The sequence below is a fragment of the Sceloporus undulatus genome, chromosome 1 (assembly GCF_019175285.1).
Source record: "Sceloporus undulatus isolate JIND9_A2432 ecotype Alabama chromosome 1, SceUnd_v1.1, whole genome shotgun sequence".
NCBI classification, from domain to species: domain Eukaryota; kingdom Metazoa; phylum Chordata; class Lepidosauria; order Squamata; family Phrynosomatidae; genus Sceloporus; species Sceloporus undulatus.
In genome coordinates, this window is record NC_056522.1 from 283858680 (window position 1) to 283877260 (window position 18581).

Here is an 18581-nt window from a genome sequence, read left to right on the forward strand (position 1 = left end):
GGACACCATGTCATGTACTTTTTCAAGGTCTCTCTAGGCACCACCTGTACAGCACCCGCAATGATTCATCAGTTCTCCAATATTGGAGATTCTGGAGATATTACTAAGAAAGTCTGCCACAGTGGCTTTACAAATGTTCACTTTATGTTTTGTATTCATGTTGGCATCATCCTAGCACTTTGCAATAAGTACAATAAGTACTGCTTCTGTGAGAGCGACTGGATGAACAGGAATATCATGGCAGCTCAGAACAAGAGGATCTGAAGTCTAATGTTCAACCTTTGAGTAATTTGCAATTCATTGACCTGGATGTCCTCTAAAGCAACTTAATCATAGTAGACACCTTGCTACAATATGCAAAGTCTGAGAACTCAAGCTAAATGTAAATGTCTTACTAACTATTTGCTCACTACCTCAGATAGACAACCTACAAGGTTGCCTTTAAATTGGCCAATCTAGAGCCTTCATAAAAAACAGGACTGACACATTCTTATCCCCAAATAGATCTGCAAATTAAAACATCTCTTACAGTATCCTTTTTTAATTATTTTATAACCTCTGTCTAACCAGATAGTACAATCAAATCGCTTATTTTATTTTAATTCAATCCAGTACCCAGTGATTAAGAGCTAGCGTGCTATGAGTGCTGGACTATAATTCTAGAAGATTAGAATTTGAATCCCCATTCAACCATGAAAACCACAAAAACTGGTGACTATGGTCAAATCATACTATCAGCAATAGAAGACAATGATAAATCCTCTCTGGGAAAAAAAACCTTCCCACGGAAACCTAAGATAGGATTGCTATAAGTCAGAGTCAACTTGTAGGCATATAACAAGACAGTAACTTCCTTATGATTCCCTTTCATAAGTCAAGGTATTGATCCCTTTGTCCTATCCCACCCTGAGTGTACCCAACACCATTGCCTCATTACTGAATCCTCTAATTACCCATACTTTAGGCAATGAGTGCTCATTTTTTGACCACAGAACGCAGCATGGATAGGACCTCTGTCAGACGCATAGACTGCAAGTTTCAATCCTCCTGCCTTCCCCATAACAATTCCCATTCTACCAGCAGTACAATCAAGAATGCCAAACAGCAATGTTTTTATGTTGGCCAATCCCACAGATTTAAGGGTAGGCAAGAGTCCTTATGCCCACTGAATAGATCGTGCTGTTTGGAACATTACTTCCAGCTCATTTGGAGGAACGTGAGCCCTTGTGTTCCCTTAAGTGGTAATTCCCCTTAACAAATGTCAGATTGGATTAAAGTCCAGATTTTTGTTTGAATTACAGATAGCAAGAGTTCAGCTAACATTCACACTTTCAAAAAGGCAACTGGATATGAGACAAACTTCTGTGTCTGCAAATAATACAGATGTTTTGTTAAGTTTAGTTCTCATACAAAACATGTAACCTCACTAATACAAGTAAAATTGCATGCACTCAGCATGCAACACTGAACTCATAAAATGCTGTTCTCGTTAACTACTCTCAAGTCAATCTTGACTCATGGTGACCCTGTGGATGAGACATCTCCAAGATCACATGTCCCCCACTGCTCTGCTTAGATCTTGTAGATTCAGACCCATGACCTCCCTGACTGAACCTAGCAATTTGGCGGTGCCATCTCCCTTTTTCTCTACTACTTCTCATGATGTGGCCAAAGTTCGGCAGCATCAAATTCATCATCTTGGCTTCCAGGAAGAGCTCACACTTGAGGTTTTCTAGAACTCATTTGTTTGCCTTTTTGGCTTCTTCAGATGAAATTGTTTTCTTCCTGTCCACTTTCTTCACTATCAAGCTCTCACATCCATACATGCTAATACAATGGCTTGGACAATTCTGACTATAGTGCTCAGTTCTATGTCTTTACACTTTAGGATCGTGTCTCGTTCTTTCATAGCTGCCTTTCCCATTCCTGGTCTTCTTATTTCTTGACTGCAGTCTTCATTCTAATCAGTGTTTGAACCAAGGTATGGGAAATCTTTAACTATTTCGATTTCCTCATTGCCTAGGTTGAATGTATATAGATCCTTCATGGTCATTATTTTTGTTTTCTTTATGTTCAGCGGTAAGCCTGTCTTTACACTTTCTTCTTGGAACTTCCTTAGTAACTGCTCTACATCCATGATGTTTTCTACTAGTAGTATCGACAGAGCTTAGATGATTGACATTTCTTCCTCCTATCTTCACTCCTCTTTCTTCTAAGTCTAAAAACTCTTTGTATGATATTTTCTGCATAAAAGCTGAACAAGTAAAATGATAAATTGCAGCCTTGCCTGACCCTTTTGCCAACTGAGAATCATTCTGTTTTTCCATATGCTGTTTGAACAGTGGCCTCTTATCCTAAGTACAGATCTCTCATCAGGACTATCAAATGTAATCTTTACAAACTATTTATGAAATCCCTCCAAAACAAAGGAAGAGCATTACGAACAGAATTTCATTATTTAGTACCATGATGAATTTCCATCTACATATTACAAGACATTATGGCAAATTGTTTCTGGTTTTTAAAATGTCCTGTGTTCACATTTAAACCACTGCACTTTCATGCAGAAGATGGAAATGTGTGGATCTTTCAGATGTTATTGGACTGCAATACCCCTCAACCAAAGTTGGCACAACCAAGATGGAAGATCAATGGGAACTCAACATCTGGAAAACAGCAGGTTTCCCCATAACTCCCAGAGTGATCAGAAAAATATACAGTGACTATTCTCAACTCTGTAGCTGCTGCTTAACAAAGTTAATCTCTTCACCCCACCCTCCTCCCCCCCAGCCAGTAAAAGCAACACCATACATTCCCCTGATTTGCCAAACTTTGCATTTATAAAGTCCTTCCCTTTGAATCCACTGCTTGCAACCACCATCATAGAGGATTCAAATTCTCTCCTCCTCCCCGTCTCTCGCAGCCAACCAAAAACAATACCGTACCTTTCCCTGCTTCTCCAAATTCTGCATCCTCCTCATCCTCCCCCTTTCTCCCCACCAAATAAAAGCAACACCATAACTTCCCTTTGTGCCAGGAGAGAGGGGGAGAAAAAGGAGGGGAGAGAAACTGGATCCTCCCTGATGGTGGCTGCAAACATCAGATTCAAAGGGAAGGACTTTGGAAATCAGAAATATGCAATGTTTGCCAAAGCAGGGGAATGTTGCTTTTACTGCCTGGGAGGGAGGGATGGTGGGAAGGAGGGTGGGGTGAAGAGGTTGGCCTTGTTAAGCAGCAGCTACATAGTCGTGAATAGTCACGGGAGAGGAGAGAAGGTGGATCCTCCTCAGAGGTGGCTGTTAACATCAGATGGAAAGAGGAAGCACTTTGGGAATTTGGGGAAGGCTATGTGTTGCAAGGTTGCAAAGCGTTATGGGTGGTGGGAAAGGACTCTTTATCATTCATGTTTGGGGGACCTAGCATATTCACAATTATAAATATTACACACTCTCCACTTCTAACCCTCACAAATGTGGAGTGACTCTATTGTTAGAGTAAGCATAGTACAACGAAAGCTGCAAGATACAGCACCCACACACCACTCCCCATGCATTTTTGTATCAAACATATGTGTGATCCTTTATGCTCTCAGCTTCTGAAATATGAAAAGATTTTTGTTTAATTACTAGACCTTGTTGTTGCTGTCTGCCTTCAAGATGTTTCTGACCTTTAGGGCTGTTACAAACGGCCCTTTGCCACGCCCCAGTACGTACTAGGGGTTGGCCGAGGACGCAGCGTCCAATCAGGCCTCACCCCTAGGATGTACTGGGTATGTCAAAATGGTGGCGCCCTATACACATGGGCGCCGCCATTTTGACATGATGGACGCTTAGTGTCCGCACATCACGGTGCCCTTGTGATGCCACAAGGGCGCCATTGGCACCTTGCGGCATCACAACGGCGCCGGAAAAAGAACCCGCTTTTTGCGGGTTCTTTTTGCTGCACCGGGGAACCGTGCGGTTTGCCAGCTGCGGTTCTCTGTCGCAACAAACACAGGCACCGGCAGAGCGCCCTTTTGGGCGCTCTGTAAAGCGCCACAGTGACCCTAAGGCAAAACTATCATGGGGTTTTCTTGGCAAATTTGTTCGGGGGGAGTGACTAGCCTTCCTCTGAGGCTGAGAAAATGTGACTGATCCAAGGTCACTCAGTGAGTTTTCATGGTTGAGCAGGGATTCAAACGCTGGTCTTCAGAGTCTTAGTCCAATACTCAAACTACTACTACTTGCTGCAATAAATATATATTGCAGAGTACTTAGATAACAAAAGCAACAGCTAAAGTCAAGGGATGAAACATACATCAGGTACAGGAAGCAACTATACAGTCAAGAAGATAGGGTGGAGAAATTGCACAGGGGTTGCTCTTTTCAGTCTGAGCCGAATAAGCACAATTTCTTTTTTAAATTTCATTTCATGAATTATAGTCCACAACACACTTCAGAAATAATCCAGTTTGAGACCGCTTTAACTGCCCTGGCTTCGTGCTAGAGAACTGTGGGAAGTGTAGTTTTGTGAAACCCATTTAGCCTTCTCTGTCACAAAGCTCTTGTGCCACAGTTCCCAGGACAACCTAGCACTGAGCCAGGGCAGTTAAAGCAGTCGCAAAATGGATTATTTCTGCAGTGTGTTTTGGAGCTATGCCACCTTTCTCCCAGAAAGAAACCCAAGGTGACTCACAGATAAAATCATTTTAAAACTTTAACAAAAAAAAAAATTTTTAAGCAATTAAAATCATCTAACAAAAAACAGTACAAAATTAAATAAAACATACAAAAATTTAAAAAACATAACTAGAGCACATACCCTGTATAAAAGCCTCCCTGACACAATGATATATTAAAAGCCTCCTTGAAAAGAAATGAGTTTGCCTGTTGGCAAAAGGAAAGCAGGGAGGGGACCAGCCTAGGCAGCTTAAGGGTAAGGATGGCCCCACCATTAAGCAATGTGAGGCAGCAAATGCTGACATGGCAATAGTGCAGAGGTTTTGAAGGACAGAGCTCTAAATGCAGCACACAGCTGGATCTGTGCTCCCTAAGCTAGCATTCCATCTTCATATGTAGTAGAATCAGTTAGAAGGGCAGACTCAAAAGCTGGCCTGGTTGGTTTCTGTAAATGAAATGGAATGGAGGTGGGGAGCAACTGTCCTATCCTTCACCTCAGGCAGTGGAATATCTCAGGAAGCAGTCGTGCAGGACAGTCATTCAGTGAATAACTCTTCACTAAACATTTGATGATAGGGAAGACTATATCTGCTGGTCCAGCACCCCATGCATATACAATCATATACACACACACTCCATGTGTCTCAAAATCTTGACTGCACTCTACATGTATAGATTCAGGTCTTTTACTGAACGTAAAAATTACGAGGTGGGATCACGAGACTTGTTGATTTTGAGCTTTGATGCCTGAGAGCCTATGTCTATTCTTACCATTATGTCTTCACAGACAAATTATTTTTTTAAATTTTTTAATTTTTATTTATATACCGCTATTCCTTTTTTAGATCATAGCGGTGTACATACATGTTAAAAACAAGATAAAAACAGCAAGAACAATATAAAAACAGCAACAACCCTCCAACCCCCTCCCAATATACAAACCCCAATAGCCAAAATGACAAAACAATAAACCACAACAGATGATGAGTGACTTATGAAGGGATTCTGGTCAAAGGTCAATCAAACACTAACTACCTGACTACAAAGAATCATAAGTTGGAAGGGGCCTCATGGGCCATCAAGTCCAAAATCTGTTCAATGCAGGATCTCCAGCTAAAGCATCCCTACAAGGTAGCTGTACAAATTCTTTCTGAAGATGTCTAGAGAAGGAGAGCCCACCACCTCTCTAGGTTCCATTGCCAAACTGTTATTACTATCAAGAAGTTCCTTCTAATGTTCAATCAAAATCTACCCTCTTGTAACCTATAACCATTAGACCTGGTCCTACCCTCCGTGGCAACAAAGAACAGGCCTGTCCCTTCTCCCTTGAGATAGTTAAAGAATGCAATCATGTCATGTCTCAATCTTCTCTCCACCAAGCTGAACATGCTCAGCTCCTTCAACTTTTCTGCATATGTTTCATTCTCTGAACCTCATATCATCCTTGTTGCACTTCTCTGAACCTGCTCCAACTTGTCTATACGCTTCTTAAAAGGAAATGCCCAGAACTGAACACAGCACTCAGCTGAGGTCTGATCAATGCAGAATAGTTTCCCTTGATTTGACTACTTTTTAACCCAGGAACATCTTCTCAAATGTTGGGTGTCATCTTATACGCTGGGTGTTGTCTTATAGGGCAGGTGCTGAAAATTCCAAGCCAGACTGGAGAATCTGTGGTTGCCGTATGTGGTGGGGGGAGCTCAAAAACGGCCGTGGCCACATCCCCACCGTATGCAGCAACCGTATAAAAGCAGGAAGGGCGGCGCTGTACAAGTACGCTAGAAGAAAATCCACTCACCAGGATTCGTGGAAAGAAGTGACTTAACGCGGTCCTGATGATGTGGTGAGGGGGTGCCTCACCAGGAAGGTGTAAGTGAAGGGTAAAGCAAACTGCAGGCGTCCAGGACGCCCAGAATATGGAAAAAAGAGAGAGAACTGACCAATCCAAGCAGGCTTTATATACAACAAGTTTTCCTGCTAAGTACCTGCATGTCATAAGCATTTGAATTAAAATTACCATATTGAAATCAAATCTGATTTTTAAAAAAATTTATTTGGTGTGCGTTGGAAGAGAGGTAGTCTTATACGGAGAGTATATCCCAAACTCTATATTTTAACTAGAAAAGTTGGGGGTCGTCTTATACGCCTAGCCGCCTTATACACCAGAAAATACAGTAACATTCACCTCCTCTGCTGCAACATCATACTGCTGGCTTATGTTCAATTTATGATCAACCAAAATCTCAAGATCCTTTTTGCATGTAGTACTGCCAAGCCATCTGTGCATTCGGTTTTTCTAGCTTAAACATAGAATTTTGCCTTTATCTCTATTAAACTAGAGAAACATTTTGAAATGATTACTGAGAATTTAGTCCCAGCAAGCCATGGGCTATACAGCTCTTTAAAATATTCTCTTTCATATCTCTTAACTTATGACTTCCTGTATGACTCATCTTTCTTAATAAAATTATTCAAAAGCAAAAAAGGTAAATCATTCAACTGAGGTTTATGGGGTGTATAACACAATTAAGTACATCCATTTTATGTCTATAATGAAGATTTTAAAAGAACCATTCCATTATTGTTCAAATTCTTATCAGACGCATCTCAGTGGAGCACTGATTTGATGGGACATCGTTTTTTTTAATGAATATACTAAAAAATTCCATTTGAAATATTAATAAATCCCTGTTGTGTTTTCTTCGCCTAGAGAAGAGACCAGTGGGGAGGTGGGAGCATGAGACATACCAGCTTCTGAAAATTTGATTCTGGGAAACAGTGGTAAAATTACTATATAGCCTACTTGGCTGAAAAATGCAACAGTAAAGCTAAAGCAGAGCACTGAAGTAAATGAACAAATATATTAATAAATAGAACTGAGCATTAGCATCAAGATACTCCAGGGAAGAATATTTATTAAAAGACATGCATTCTTTCCTGCTAAAATAAGAATAAAAGCAAGAACATTTTGTACATAAGCACAATACACTCAGAGCAGCAGAACATTTGTTTATTCACCCATGTAAGCTTTGAACTGCAGCCCAAACCACTATGCTATGCTTCATAATTCTTCATACAAATATGCCTGCAATATATGTGTTAGGCATTACACATACCATACACCCACAGGTTTCCTTTATCAACCCAATGGCAAAATATTGTGAAAGGTACTACAGATATGGATGTTCACTTAACTTAAATAGAAAAGAGAAGGCCTATGGGATCTACTCCCTATTCCATACAAAACTATTTACGAACACTAAACAGTTCTCATTTCAACAAGACCTAATTATCTGTTTTGCATCACTGAGAAATGGGGACCTTAAGATTATCAGCAAGTGTGTATGGCATATTGTATGACTTATTCATGAAGCTTTCAATTAATCATTGTTTGTAAATTGCTTTGAAAGTTACAGAACCTTGCAGATAACATAACAAGGGCAAAGTCTTATAAATAAGGTAGACAAAATTGAATTCCACAGTACTGCCAGCATCTCTACCATTCCATTAGCTTCCAGTCACTTTGAAGGGTGTGCATTTGTCACAGACACAAGACACAGATTTTCACTTCTCCACCTCTGCCCACTACAATGGGTTGTGTATAAGCCAATATGAGTGTTTAATAGTGAGCTCCTAATTTACTTCTGCTCCACCAGCAATAAACTTTAGTTGAACACACTTTTGGCATTATCTCAAAAGAAAATTAGGCAATTCAGGCAGTAATGACCAGTTAAACAGAGATTCCTGACATCAAAATTAGATGTTATCCTGGCAGTTTGGCATGTACTAACTTCATTCATTGTAAAATATTCATAGCAATGAAGTCCCAAAAGGAGCTAAAGATGAGGCAAGATTTCTTTACCCAGTGGTTTCTTGAAGGAGTGAGCTTGAGGGATCTCCTGAGACACTTGTTAAAATACCACTACCAAAGTAAAAGATAAGGCATATACAACTGGCAGAGTGCCTATCTTTCTTTGAACCTAGTTTATCCCTTGAGCTTATATAAAATATATTTCTTTACATGGGTTTTCCAGTCTTCCTTATAAAAACAATGCACCAACAGGAAGAGCACACTACTGTATTAGGAAAAAGTAGAATCTTCAAGTAGAAAAGCAATTCAAACAAAAAAAAATCATATAACTTTCTTCAGCATCTCTCACAATATACATAGTTATTTTCACTTGAATAAGGGCATGCACACTCTCCCAGGTCTCTTGCTTCAATTTAAAGATTATTCAACATAAATCTAATTTTATTTGCCATTAATAAATTATTTTTATTTTCCTCCTTTTATTCCTTATTGTTTTTATTTGGCATAGAGAAAGTGCCACTCCCAATGCAAAAGCAGAACTGCCAATGGCATAGAGCACAGCTGTAACTGATTGAACCAATTGCCTTGCTATCATTCAAATGAAACCAAACTCATCTTTGGCAGCAAACCTGATCAAGCATTGTATCTACACACTACTTTGGGGCATTTAAAATACTGTTTTATTGCTCTGTTTTAGACTGTTTTCCTGGACACCAGGACATCAGTTTTCTTGGACATCATTTATTCTCAGTCCATGGCCAACGGTCAGTGATTCTGGGAGCTGAAATCCTTTGCCGGTTCTGTCTGGTAACTTCTCCATCTCAAAAAGATCTTCTGCAAGATTCTCTTTAGATCTTCATTTCATAGACTCAGAGATTGTAAGACATTCTCAATTGATTATGCTGGTTCAAGAGCACTATAAAATAGTATTGCTTCAACAAGAGAGATCAACATACCATCTTGGAAGGAGTCTTTAGGGTTATAGTTTAGAAGATGAAATTATTACCAAGAATTATAACAGACATTATAGTTCTCTCTCTTTTTGTATTACGACTGGTTCGGAAATTTATCCAGTCCAAATGGGCAAGAACAGCTACCAGGAGAAGTTCTCAGATGTTTTATCCTATGAATTTATTATGTGAGTAGTGATATTTCAGGTAACATATTAATATTTTGAATGAAAGATCTCACTTCCTCAATCACTGAAACACCACCCTTTAAATTGGAATAGGACATTGCAAAGCAGTGCAGTGTAATACAACTTTTTGAAAAGTCAAATATTTCACAGTGGTGATACAGAAGTATGGGTGGTTGTTGTTGTATGTCTTCAAGTAGCTTCCAACTTCTAGGATCCTAAAGGCAAACCAATCATGGGATTTCCTTATTAAGTTTCTTCAGAGGGTGTTAACCATTGCCATCCTCTGAGGCTGACAGAGTGTGGCCTTCCCAAGGTCACCCGGTGGGTTTACATGGCCGAACTAGCATTCAAACCCTGATCTTTTGAATTGCAGACCAGTCCAATATTCAAACCACTATACCACTCTGGCTCAGTATGGTATATTGAGTATGGGTACAAAGATTGAACTAGTGTATACATCTGTGTTCCCTGAATCCATAACAACCATTTATATTATAAATTATATTATAATAATACAGTGGAGAGTGGAAAAGTTATTCACCATCTAATATGTATCAAACAAGGCATTCACCAACTAAGAAAGTAATTCTAGAACAATCGGTTTACTTTTTGTAGGAGACACACATCCTGGCTTGCTGGGTATGAACCAGGACTGTGCACACGGCTCAATTGTTGCCGCCTGCCTCATGAGAAGCTAAACTACAAGGATGTTACGGTGGGAGTCTACTACAGACCCCCAAGTCAGACTGAGGAATTGGATGATATCTTTCTAGAACAGATGACCACACAGTCAGAAAAGAGAGATGTAGTAGTGATGGGCGACTTCAACTATCCTGATATTTGCTGGAAGTCAAACTCAGCAAAATCCTCAAGGCCTAGCAAATTCCTCACTTGCCTGGAAGACAATTTCATGGTCCAAAAGGTGGAAGAGGCAACAAGGGGGTCAGCTATTTTAGATCTGATCCTAACCAACAAGGATGACTTGGTTAATGGGGTGCAAGTGGTGGGATCATTAGGTGGAAGTGACCATGTTCTCCTGGAGTTTGTAATACAGTGGAAAGGAGAAGCCAGGCATAGTCAGACACGCATCCTAGACTTTAGGAGAGCGGATTTCAGTAAACTTAGAGAAGTATTGAGGGCGATTCCATGGTCAGAAATACTAAAAGATAAAGGAGTTCAGGACGGATGGGACTTTCTCAAAAGGGAGATACTGAAGGCACAATTTAAAACAGTTCCAGTGAGAAAGAAAAACGGGAGGTGTCTCAAGAAACCAGGATGGATGACTAAGGAACTTTCAACCGAGCTGAGTTTGAAACGGAACATGTATAAGAAATGGAAAAAGGGGGAAATCACAAAAAAGGAATTCAAAGAAATAGCAGGCATGTGTAGGGGTAAAGTCAGAAAAGCTAAAGCGCAGAATGAACTCAGGCTTGCTAGAGAGGTTAAGAGCAACAAAAAGGGCTTTTTTGGATATGTCCGCAGCAAAAGGAAGAAGAAGGAAACGGTAGGGCCACTGCGTGGAGAAGATGGCAAAATGCTAACAGAAGACAGAGAAAAGGCAGAATTACTAAACACCTTCTTTGCCTCAGTCTTCTCAGAAAAGGCAAAGGGTGCTCAACCTGAGGATAATGGAGCAGAGGACAGGATAGGGGAATTTCAGCACAGAATAAGTAAAGAGATAGTAGAGGAACACCTTATTAATCTAAATGAATTTAAGGCCTGTTATAGACTGCCAAAAAAAAGCTGCTTCGAGTCTCTTTGGAGGTATGCTGTTTAAATGATGTATGCATCCTAAGAATCCGGAAGCTGCACCAAAGCTGCACTCCAGTGCTTAGGAATGGAGTGTGGCTTTGGCACGACCTCCGGACTCTTAGGACCCATGCATCATTTAAATAGCATACCTCCAAAGAGACCCGAAGCAGCTTTATTTTGGCAGTCTGTAACAGGCCCCTGAAAAGGAAAGTTAAAGAAGAAAGTCCAAAGACAAGTTTATTGCTAAACCTAAGGACCACGGAGGATCTACACAAATTCTATCCAGATAATGAGGAAATCAAAATAAAGATTTCCCATATCTTGGATCAAATATTGATCAAAACAGAGACTGCAGTCAAGAAATCAGAAGATGATTTAGGAAATGGGAAGGGCAGCTATGGTCCAAAACACACTGCAGAAATAATGCAGTTCGAGACCACTTTAACTGCCTTGGCTCAATGCTAGAGAATTCTGGGACATTTGTGAGACATTTAGCCTTCTCTATCAGAGAGCTCTGGCACTACAATAAACTACAAATCCCAGGATTCCCTAGCACTGAGCCAGGGCAGTTAAAGCGGTCTTAAAGAACTAGATAAGATCATATAGTGTAAAGATATACAACTGATCACTGAAGTCAGAGTCATCCAAGCCATTGTATTCCTTATCACCATGTACAGATATGAGAGCTGTACACTGAAAAAAGCAGACAAGAAAAAAATCAGCTCATTTGAGATGTGGTGCTGGAGAAGAGTGCTGAGGATAACATGGACAGCCAAAAAGACAAACAAATGAGTCCTAGAACAGATCAAGCCTGAACTCTTCCTGGAAGCCAAGATGGTGAAACTGAGATTGTCATACTTTGCTCACATCATGGGAAGGCATGATTCACTTGAAAAGACCACAAGGCTAGGAAAGGTAGAAGGCAACAGAACAAGAGGAAGAGCTCATCCAGATGGCTAGACTCAGTTAGGGAAACCATGGGCCTAAATCTATAAGAGCTAAGCAGAGCAGTGGAGGATACTGGGGCTTGGAGATGTCCCACCCAAAGGTCACCATGAGTTGGGGTTGACTCGAGGGCAGTCAACAACAACAAACAGAAGAGCCTTCCAAATTTTCAAAGGCAAAACTCTCACATGGTAATACATAATATTCTGCCAAATGTATTTTGTATAAGTTATTTCTTGAACCCAATTAAGTAATGGCCATTTCTCTTCTACGTACAGTGAACTCAGCAAGATGATTATCAAACTACAGTCGGCCCTTCTTATACACGGATTTTTTATACGGATTCAAGCATCCACAGTTTGAAAATGTTCAAAAAAGTATAAATTAACTTTTATTTTCCATTTTTTATAAGGGACAGTATTTTGCTATGTCATTATATTTAATGGGACTTGAGCATCAATGAATTTTGTTATCCACGGGGGATCTTGAAACGAAACCCCAGCGTATAACAAGGGTCCACTGTACACTAATTTGTGCAGTGTAATGATTCACTAGGGCAAGTGTACAGAGTGCCTTAAGGGAATTTGAGTTACACAGGGACCCATCACATACACAGGTTTGTAGCCAGGCTTCCAGAAATATGTTCACCAGCGGCTGCCAGACATTTTAGGAACCAGCCGCAAAAGGCTCTAATATTGTCCATCACCAGGTGCTTTGTGTGTCTGTCTGGGTGTTCTGTTTAAACTGCTAACACCATCACATGAAGTGACAGATGGACTTTTCCAAAGCAGTGTCAGTTTGTGTTCATATGCAAGACAGTGACATGCATTGGAAGAGTTATAAAGACATGTATATCATTGAGTTATAAAGACATTGTATATCCTATGTTTTAAAAAAGAAGAAAGTAAGAAATACTTTGCCAGGCTGGAATAGAAATGGTTGACAGATGCTTATTTGCCCTACATAGGACAGGGAATGATATAACCAACCACTGTCTCTATCTAGCAAGCACTGGCTATTTGTACCAAATCCAGCCAAAATCCTATATTGAACATACCCTCTAAATTTATTTTGTGAGGCAAAGCTGCTTTGAAAGACAGCAACCTGGAGAGAATGAATAAGAGGGTACTTGATTCTTTCCTCACTTATAAATTCACCTCCTCCAACGTGTTTTTCCTCCCCTACGGGTTTGAAAGGGTAAATACCTATCTAGAATGCAATCCCCACCATCACTGAGGCAAAGAAAAATGCTGGGGCAATTAATGGTGATTGGAAAACCAGTGTCAACCAAAAAATTAGCCATGTTACCAACTACTTGACTGCTCCAAACTGTCCCCTCCTGAAACTGTTTTTCTTAATGAAAAGGGGCTATTGGGGTCTCTTACTCACATATAGCCTAGATCCAATGGCATAATGATATCTGATCACCAGCACAACTGAACATTTCTTCTCCCCTCTCTCACCTTGCAGCTTGCCATAACATCCCCAAAAAGTGGTTACAGGGGACTGAAGATGAATCATTCCCTCCCAATCCTACTGGCAGGATTTCCGTCAGAAGAATTACAAAGTAGATCCCTTTGTAACATGTGAGTTGGCTCTGGATTTTCCACATAAATCTACCCCTTACTTACCTCTAATTTATTTCTGTATCCTAAATATATACGTTCACAATCAGGTCCCAGTGGGATTTAAATTTGAAGCTTGTATAAATGTAATTTTCTACATCAGATAGCATGGTCAAAAGCTGCAAAAATTAAATTTTAATCAAAACTTTATTTTTCCTGCAACTGCAGCTCACAGCCTCTCTCACAAAGTAGATAGTTTTAAACAAGCTAATACATCCAGAACGTTTTACTTGTTGGGTGATAAACAGGTAAATTAAAAGAATAAGAGCTGAGGAGTGGAAATGCTGGATGAAAACCAAAGAACACAAAACAAAAGCAACACAAAATTTTGTGGGGTTTTTTAATGCAACAATTTTATTAGAGTCCAAATCTTTTCCATAATATATTATAATTATATGCAATCAATATTCTTATATTCCTCTTTCCCTTTAAGCTGTGACTCTTTGAAACAAGCAATGCATCGAAGTAGGTCCATCTGTCATAAAAACTGAACAGAAATGAAAAGAATAAGCAAGTCAGCTTTATATGACTTCCTTTTAAATGGGCTTTTCAGCAGTGTAGCAACTTGAAACAATTCAGCTTATTTTGTTTGTTTCAAAACAAACAACCACAGTTTGATAATATGCTTTTCTCAAGGATACCTCATCATTTTACCCTGCTTGCCATTTCTGCCCTTGCAAGTTCTACTTTTCTGGTAACATTTGCAATTTGCAAAAGCAAAAAACAAAAATCTCTTTTGTAGGATTTGTTCCACTTCTGTTTCCATTAGTTCATGACATAAATCATATTTATCTTGCAAACTTACTGCGTCAACTGAATAGGCTTTTATCCAACTGACTGACTCTGTAATCTGTTCTTGTACTGTGTTTAAGTAACAGGTCCTATTATACTATAATGTCCCTTTAAACATTGATAACAAGTCACCGTGTCATCCCAACTCTTCACATATATAAAGGCCTAATATGCTACCCAAGCTGTACAAAGGTACTGCATTTGCAGACACTTCATTGTTTTGGAGAATTGTATGCTAGTGTCCACCTGCTTTTTAAATAACTGCTGTTGTATAACTTAAAAATAAAGATGTAATATTTAGTTGTAATTCCTAACATTATACATAGACTGCAACCGGACGTTATAGAAGGGAAGGTATGTAGAGAATACAAACGGAATTCACATTAATTTCCTTCATGAGATCTACCTGCTTTTTAAAGTCTAAACTTTTCCCCGTGTTACAGTTTAAAGACACAAAAGAGAGCCGTTCTAGACTGAGAATGGGAGGGAGAGGGACTCTGCAGGGAACCTTCCTTCTAGGTCCTAAGGAAAAGTATGCCAGACTCCATCAAGCTTTCTAAGCAGGAGATGTCTGTCAGATCCAATCCACACGCGCTTCGCTTCTGAAACAAAAGCTAACCGTGTTTGAAGTACGACCATCTTTACAAGCCGGCAGCAACCTTGGTTACCACAGAAACAAGGGGAGGAAAGCAAGCACTTCCCAGTCCTTCCTACTTGCAATAGCTTGCTATCCCAACAATAAATGGTGAGTAGTGACCAAATAAATACTAAAAACAACGGCCAGAATCCAAGATCTGTCAAACTAGAGCTGGACACTTTAGACGGCTTCATTTTCTACACTAGTCCCTGTCAGGCCTATGTCAGCCATGTCTGAAATTGAAGGAGATTTCACGGCTACATGGAACACATATGTTCAATGCAAAAAATAAGGCATATAGTTCAAAGCCCCACTGAACATACTTCAATAGAAAGAGACTAAGGTCTGCAGCTCCAAGCCACTATACCATGGCCTAAACACACAGCTTGCAGAAAAGGGAGGGTGACCCAGGCTTCCCTTGAATTGTGACCACAAGTCAGATCCACACTATTTGTCCTGTATCCGAATGCATGCAGGGGTTCACAGCTTGATCTCAGCATTTGCACTGCAGCCCCTGGACAGAAAATTGCACAGAGGTGGACTGTTGCCTTTTGCGCCTTTAAGCAGGCACTTTCCTCCCCCTCAGGATACGTCATGATGCTCAGCTTTGAACTTTTATCTCCTTTACACCTATCTTACCCCCTTCCCCAGCAAAATAAATCAGATAAAGGAATTAGAGGATGAAAGTAATTCTTTGCTGTCAATAACAACAAACAAACCTGTCCAACCCATCACCATTGGAAAAGCAGAGAAGGAACTGAGAAAAGTGCCAGCCAAGAAAAGGCAGTAGGGGACTTTTTCCACTGTAAGCATGCTTATATATATATATATATATATATATATATATATAGTTCCCTAAACACACACACATATATATATATATATAAAATGGCCTAAGTGTGCACGCACGCGCACATCTGTATATATCATGGCCTAAAGACACACACACAGATAGATAGATAGATAGATAGGCATAAACACAGAGACACATATATATGTATACTGTATATCATGGCCTAAACACACACGCAGACACACGCATGTATATATCATAGGCATGCACACAGACACACGCTCATAAAGTGGGCTAAACTCCCATCTTACAGAGAAGGGACCCATATTTCCCTTGGCTTGTGGCCACAGCCAGATAGGTACTGTTTGCCCTGTATGCATCTGTCCCCTGTGTGTTTGTGTGCATGTATATAGATATAGATCTAGATATATAGATATGCCTGAGAAATCCACCTGAAAACCAGTGTTGTGTTATATTTTGCACACCAGCAGCAATGAGAGGGAAGCGGGGAGGAGATGGCTCTCTGGCCCTCCAATGACGCTGGTCCTGGCCCCGTCGTGTGAAAGCCAAAGGCGTCGCAGGAAAGCGCCGCTATTCCGCAGAAGGCCCTGAACTTTTTCCCCTTTGGCCGGAGCCTGCGCCAGGCCCTCTTCTTCCCTGCGCTGGGTTCGGACCCGTCCATTCCAAGCAGAGGGAGGGGAGCAGCCAGGTGGGCGCCAGAGGGAGCCCCCCCCCCTTAGAACGACCTGTCCTCCCTGCAAACCCCGGGAGAGAGAATGGTTCGTCCCTTTCTTTCTTCCTTCCCCCTCCACCCCATAATAATATCCCTCTGTCTGCGGACAATAACGGCAGCGGCAGCAGCAGCAGCAGCAATAGCAATAGCAATAGCAATAGTGGAGGCGCGTGGCGGGCGGCGCCTTCTTACCTTTCTCCGCCTGGACGCGGTGGCAGAGGAGTAGGAGCAGCCCCAGGAGCATGGCAGCCGCCTTGCGGAGAGGAAAGGCTGCTCTCCTCCTGTCAAGGCAGGGCAGCAGCAGCGAGAGTGGGCTCCTTAAGCCAGAGCCTCCCCCTGAGGCGAAGAGTCCCCTCGGGCGCTTCTCCTCCTCCTCCTCCTTCTTCTTCTTGGCCATCGGCGGGGCGGCTCCGCTCCCTCATCCCCCTCCAGCGGCCACCCTTGGGCTCCCTCACGGCGCCATGAGGGGAGAGAGGCGGGCGCCGGAGAACGCCAGCGACGCCTCACAGCAGCAGCAGCAGCTACACCTGCCGCCTCCGCGGCTGCTGTGAGACGGCGCTCTGCAGAGCTCCCTCATGGGCCCCTTCCCGCCTCCGCCTCGCCCGGCTCTGTGGGCCCCGAAAGGGACCGGGCTGAGGGGCTCCTCCTTCCTCGTCCCTTCCTTCCTTCCCTCACACGGCCGCCTCCTCCACAAAGGAATCACGTTCACGTCCTCCCCGCCGCCACCCGCCTCCTCCCCCCCTTTCTCCGAGATCGTGGTGGCGGAGCTCCTACTACGCCGAAGGGAGGTGGCCCCTCACGCCGGACGAGGAGGACAACGGCGCGGCGCCATTCCGAAGAGGAACCCGCCTTGCGCTGGCGCTCTCGCTCCACGCCGCCGACGCCAACATCATCATCATCATCATCGCTGTACATCATGATTATATGATATACATACACACACACATAGATATAGATATATTGCTCCTCCAACTTCGAAGAAAGAGCTCTTCTAGTCTATATTTATATCTGGTTGGTCTATGTCTCATATATAGAGCCACCAGATATAGATATGATATATAGCATATAGATATGGCATAGGCCCACCAGATATAGATATATAACATATATATGACATACACCCACCAGATATAAATACAGATATAGATATAATATATGACATATATTAGGGTCAGCATGAGAGGGGCGCTCCAAAGAAAAGATACAAGGACTCCCTGAAACAACATCTCAGGCTTGGCCAAATTGATCACCAACAATGGTCCTCCCTGGCCTCATTGGGAAGCATGGAGACGCACTATCCATGATGCTGCAACCTTTTTTGAAAGCTCACAGCGAACGAGTCTCAAAGAGAAATGACAACGCAGAAAGAACCACAACCCGGAAACATCACCCAAGGAGACTTTCCACTGTGATTTCTGCAACCAGACCTGTTTGTCCCAGATTGGCCTTTTTAGCCACCAACGCACTTGTACAAAGCGCGGGATGAGTCCTTCCTGAATCTTTGTTCACGAAGCAAAGCCAGAGAGAGAGAGATGACATATAGATATGACATAGACCCACTAGATATAAATATGGTGTGTAACATATAGGTATGGCATAGACCCATCATATATAAATATAGATACCTAACATATAGATATGATATATATGACATATAGATGTGACAGACTCACCACCTCATCATCATCCTCTCTATC

At 41.6% G+C, this 18581-nt stretch overlaps 1 protein-coding gene across 5 annotated transcripts in view; it reads right to left on the reverse strand.

Annotated features, from left to right (window-relative positions):
• Nucleotides 1–17587, reverse strand: part of KIAA1549L (KIAA1549 like) — a 278122-nt gene extending 260535 nt beyond the window's left edge. For all 5 annotated transcript variants that reach the window (XM_042466172.1, XM_042466156.1, XM_042466163.1 and 2 more), the window contains exon 1: nt 17077–17587. In XM_042466172.1, the coding sequence (XP_042322106.1) occupies nt 17077–17281 (205 nt within the window). In that variant the 5' untranslated portion in view covers nt 17282–17587. The remainder of the gene's footprint in view (nt 1–17076) is intronic.
• Between the last annotated feature and the right edge of the window lie 994 nt (nt 17588–18581).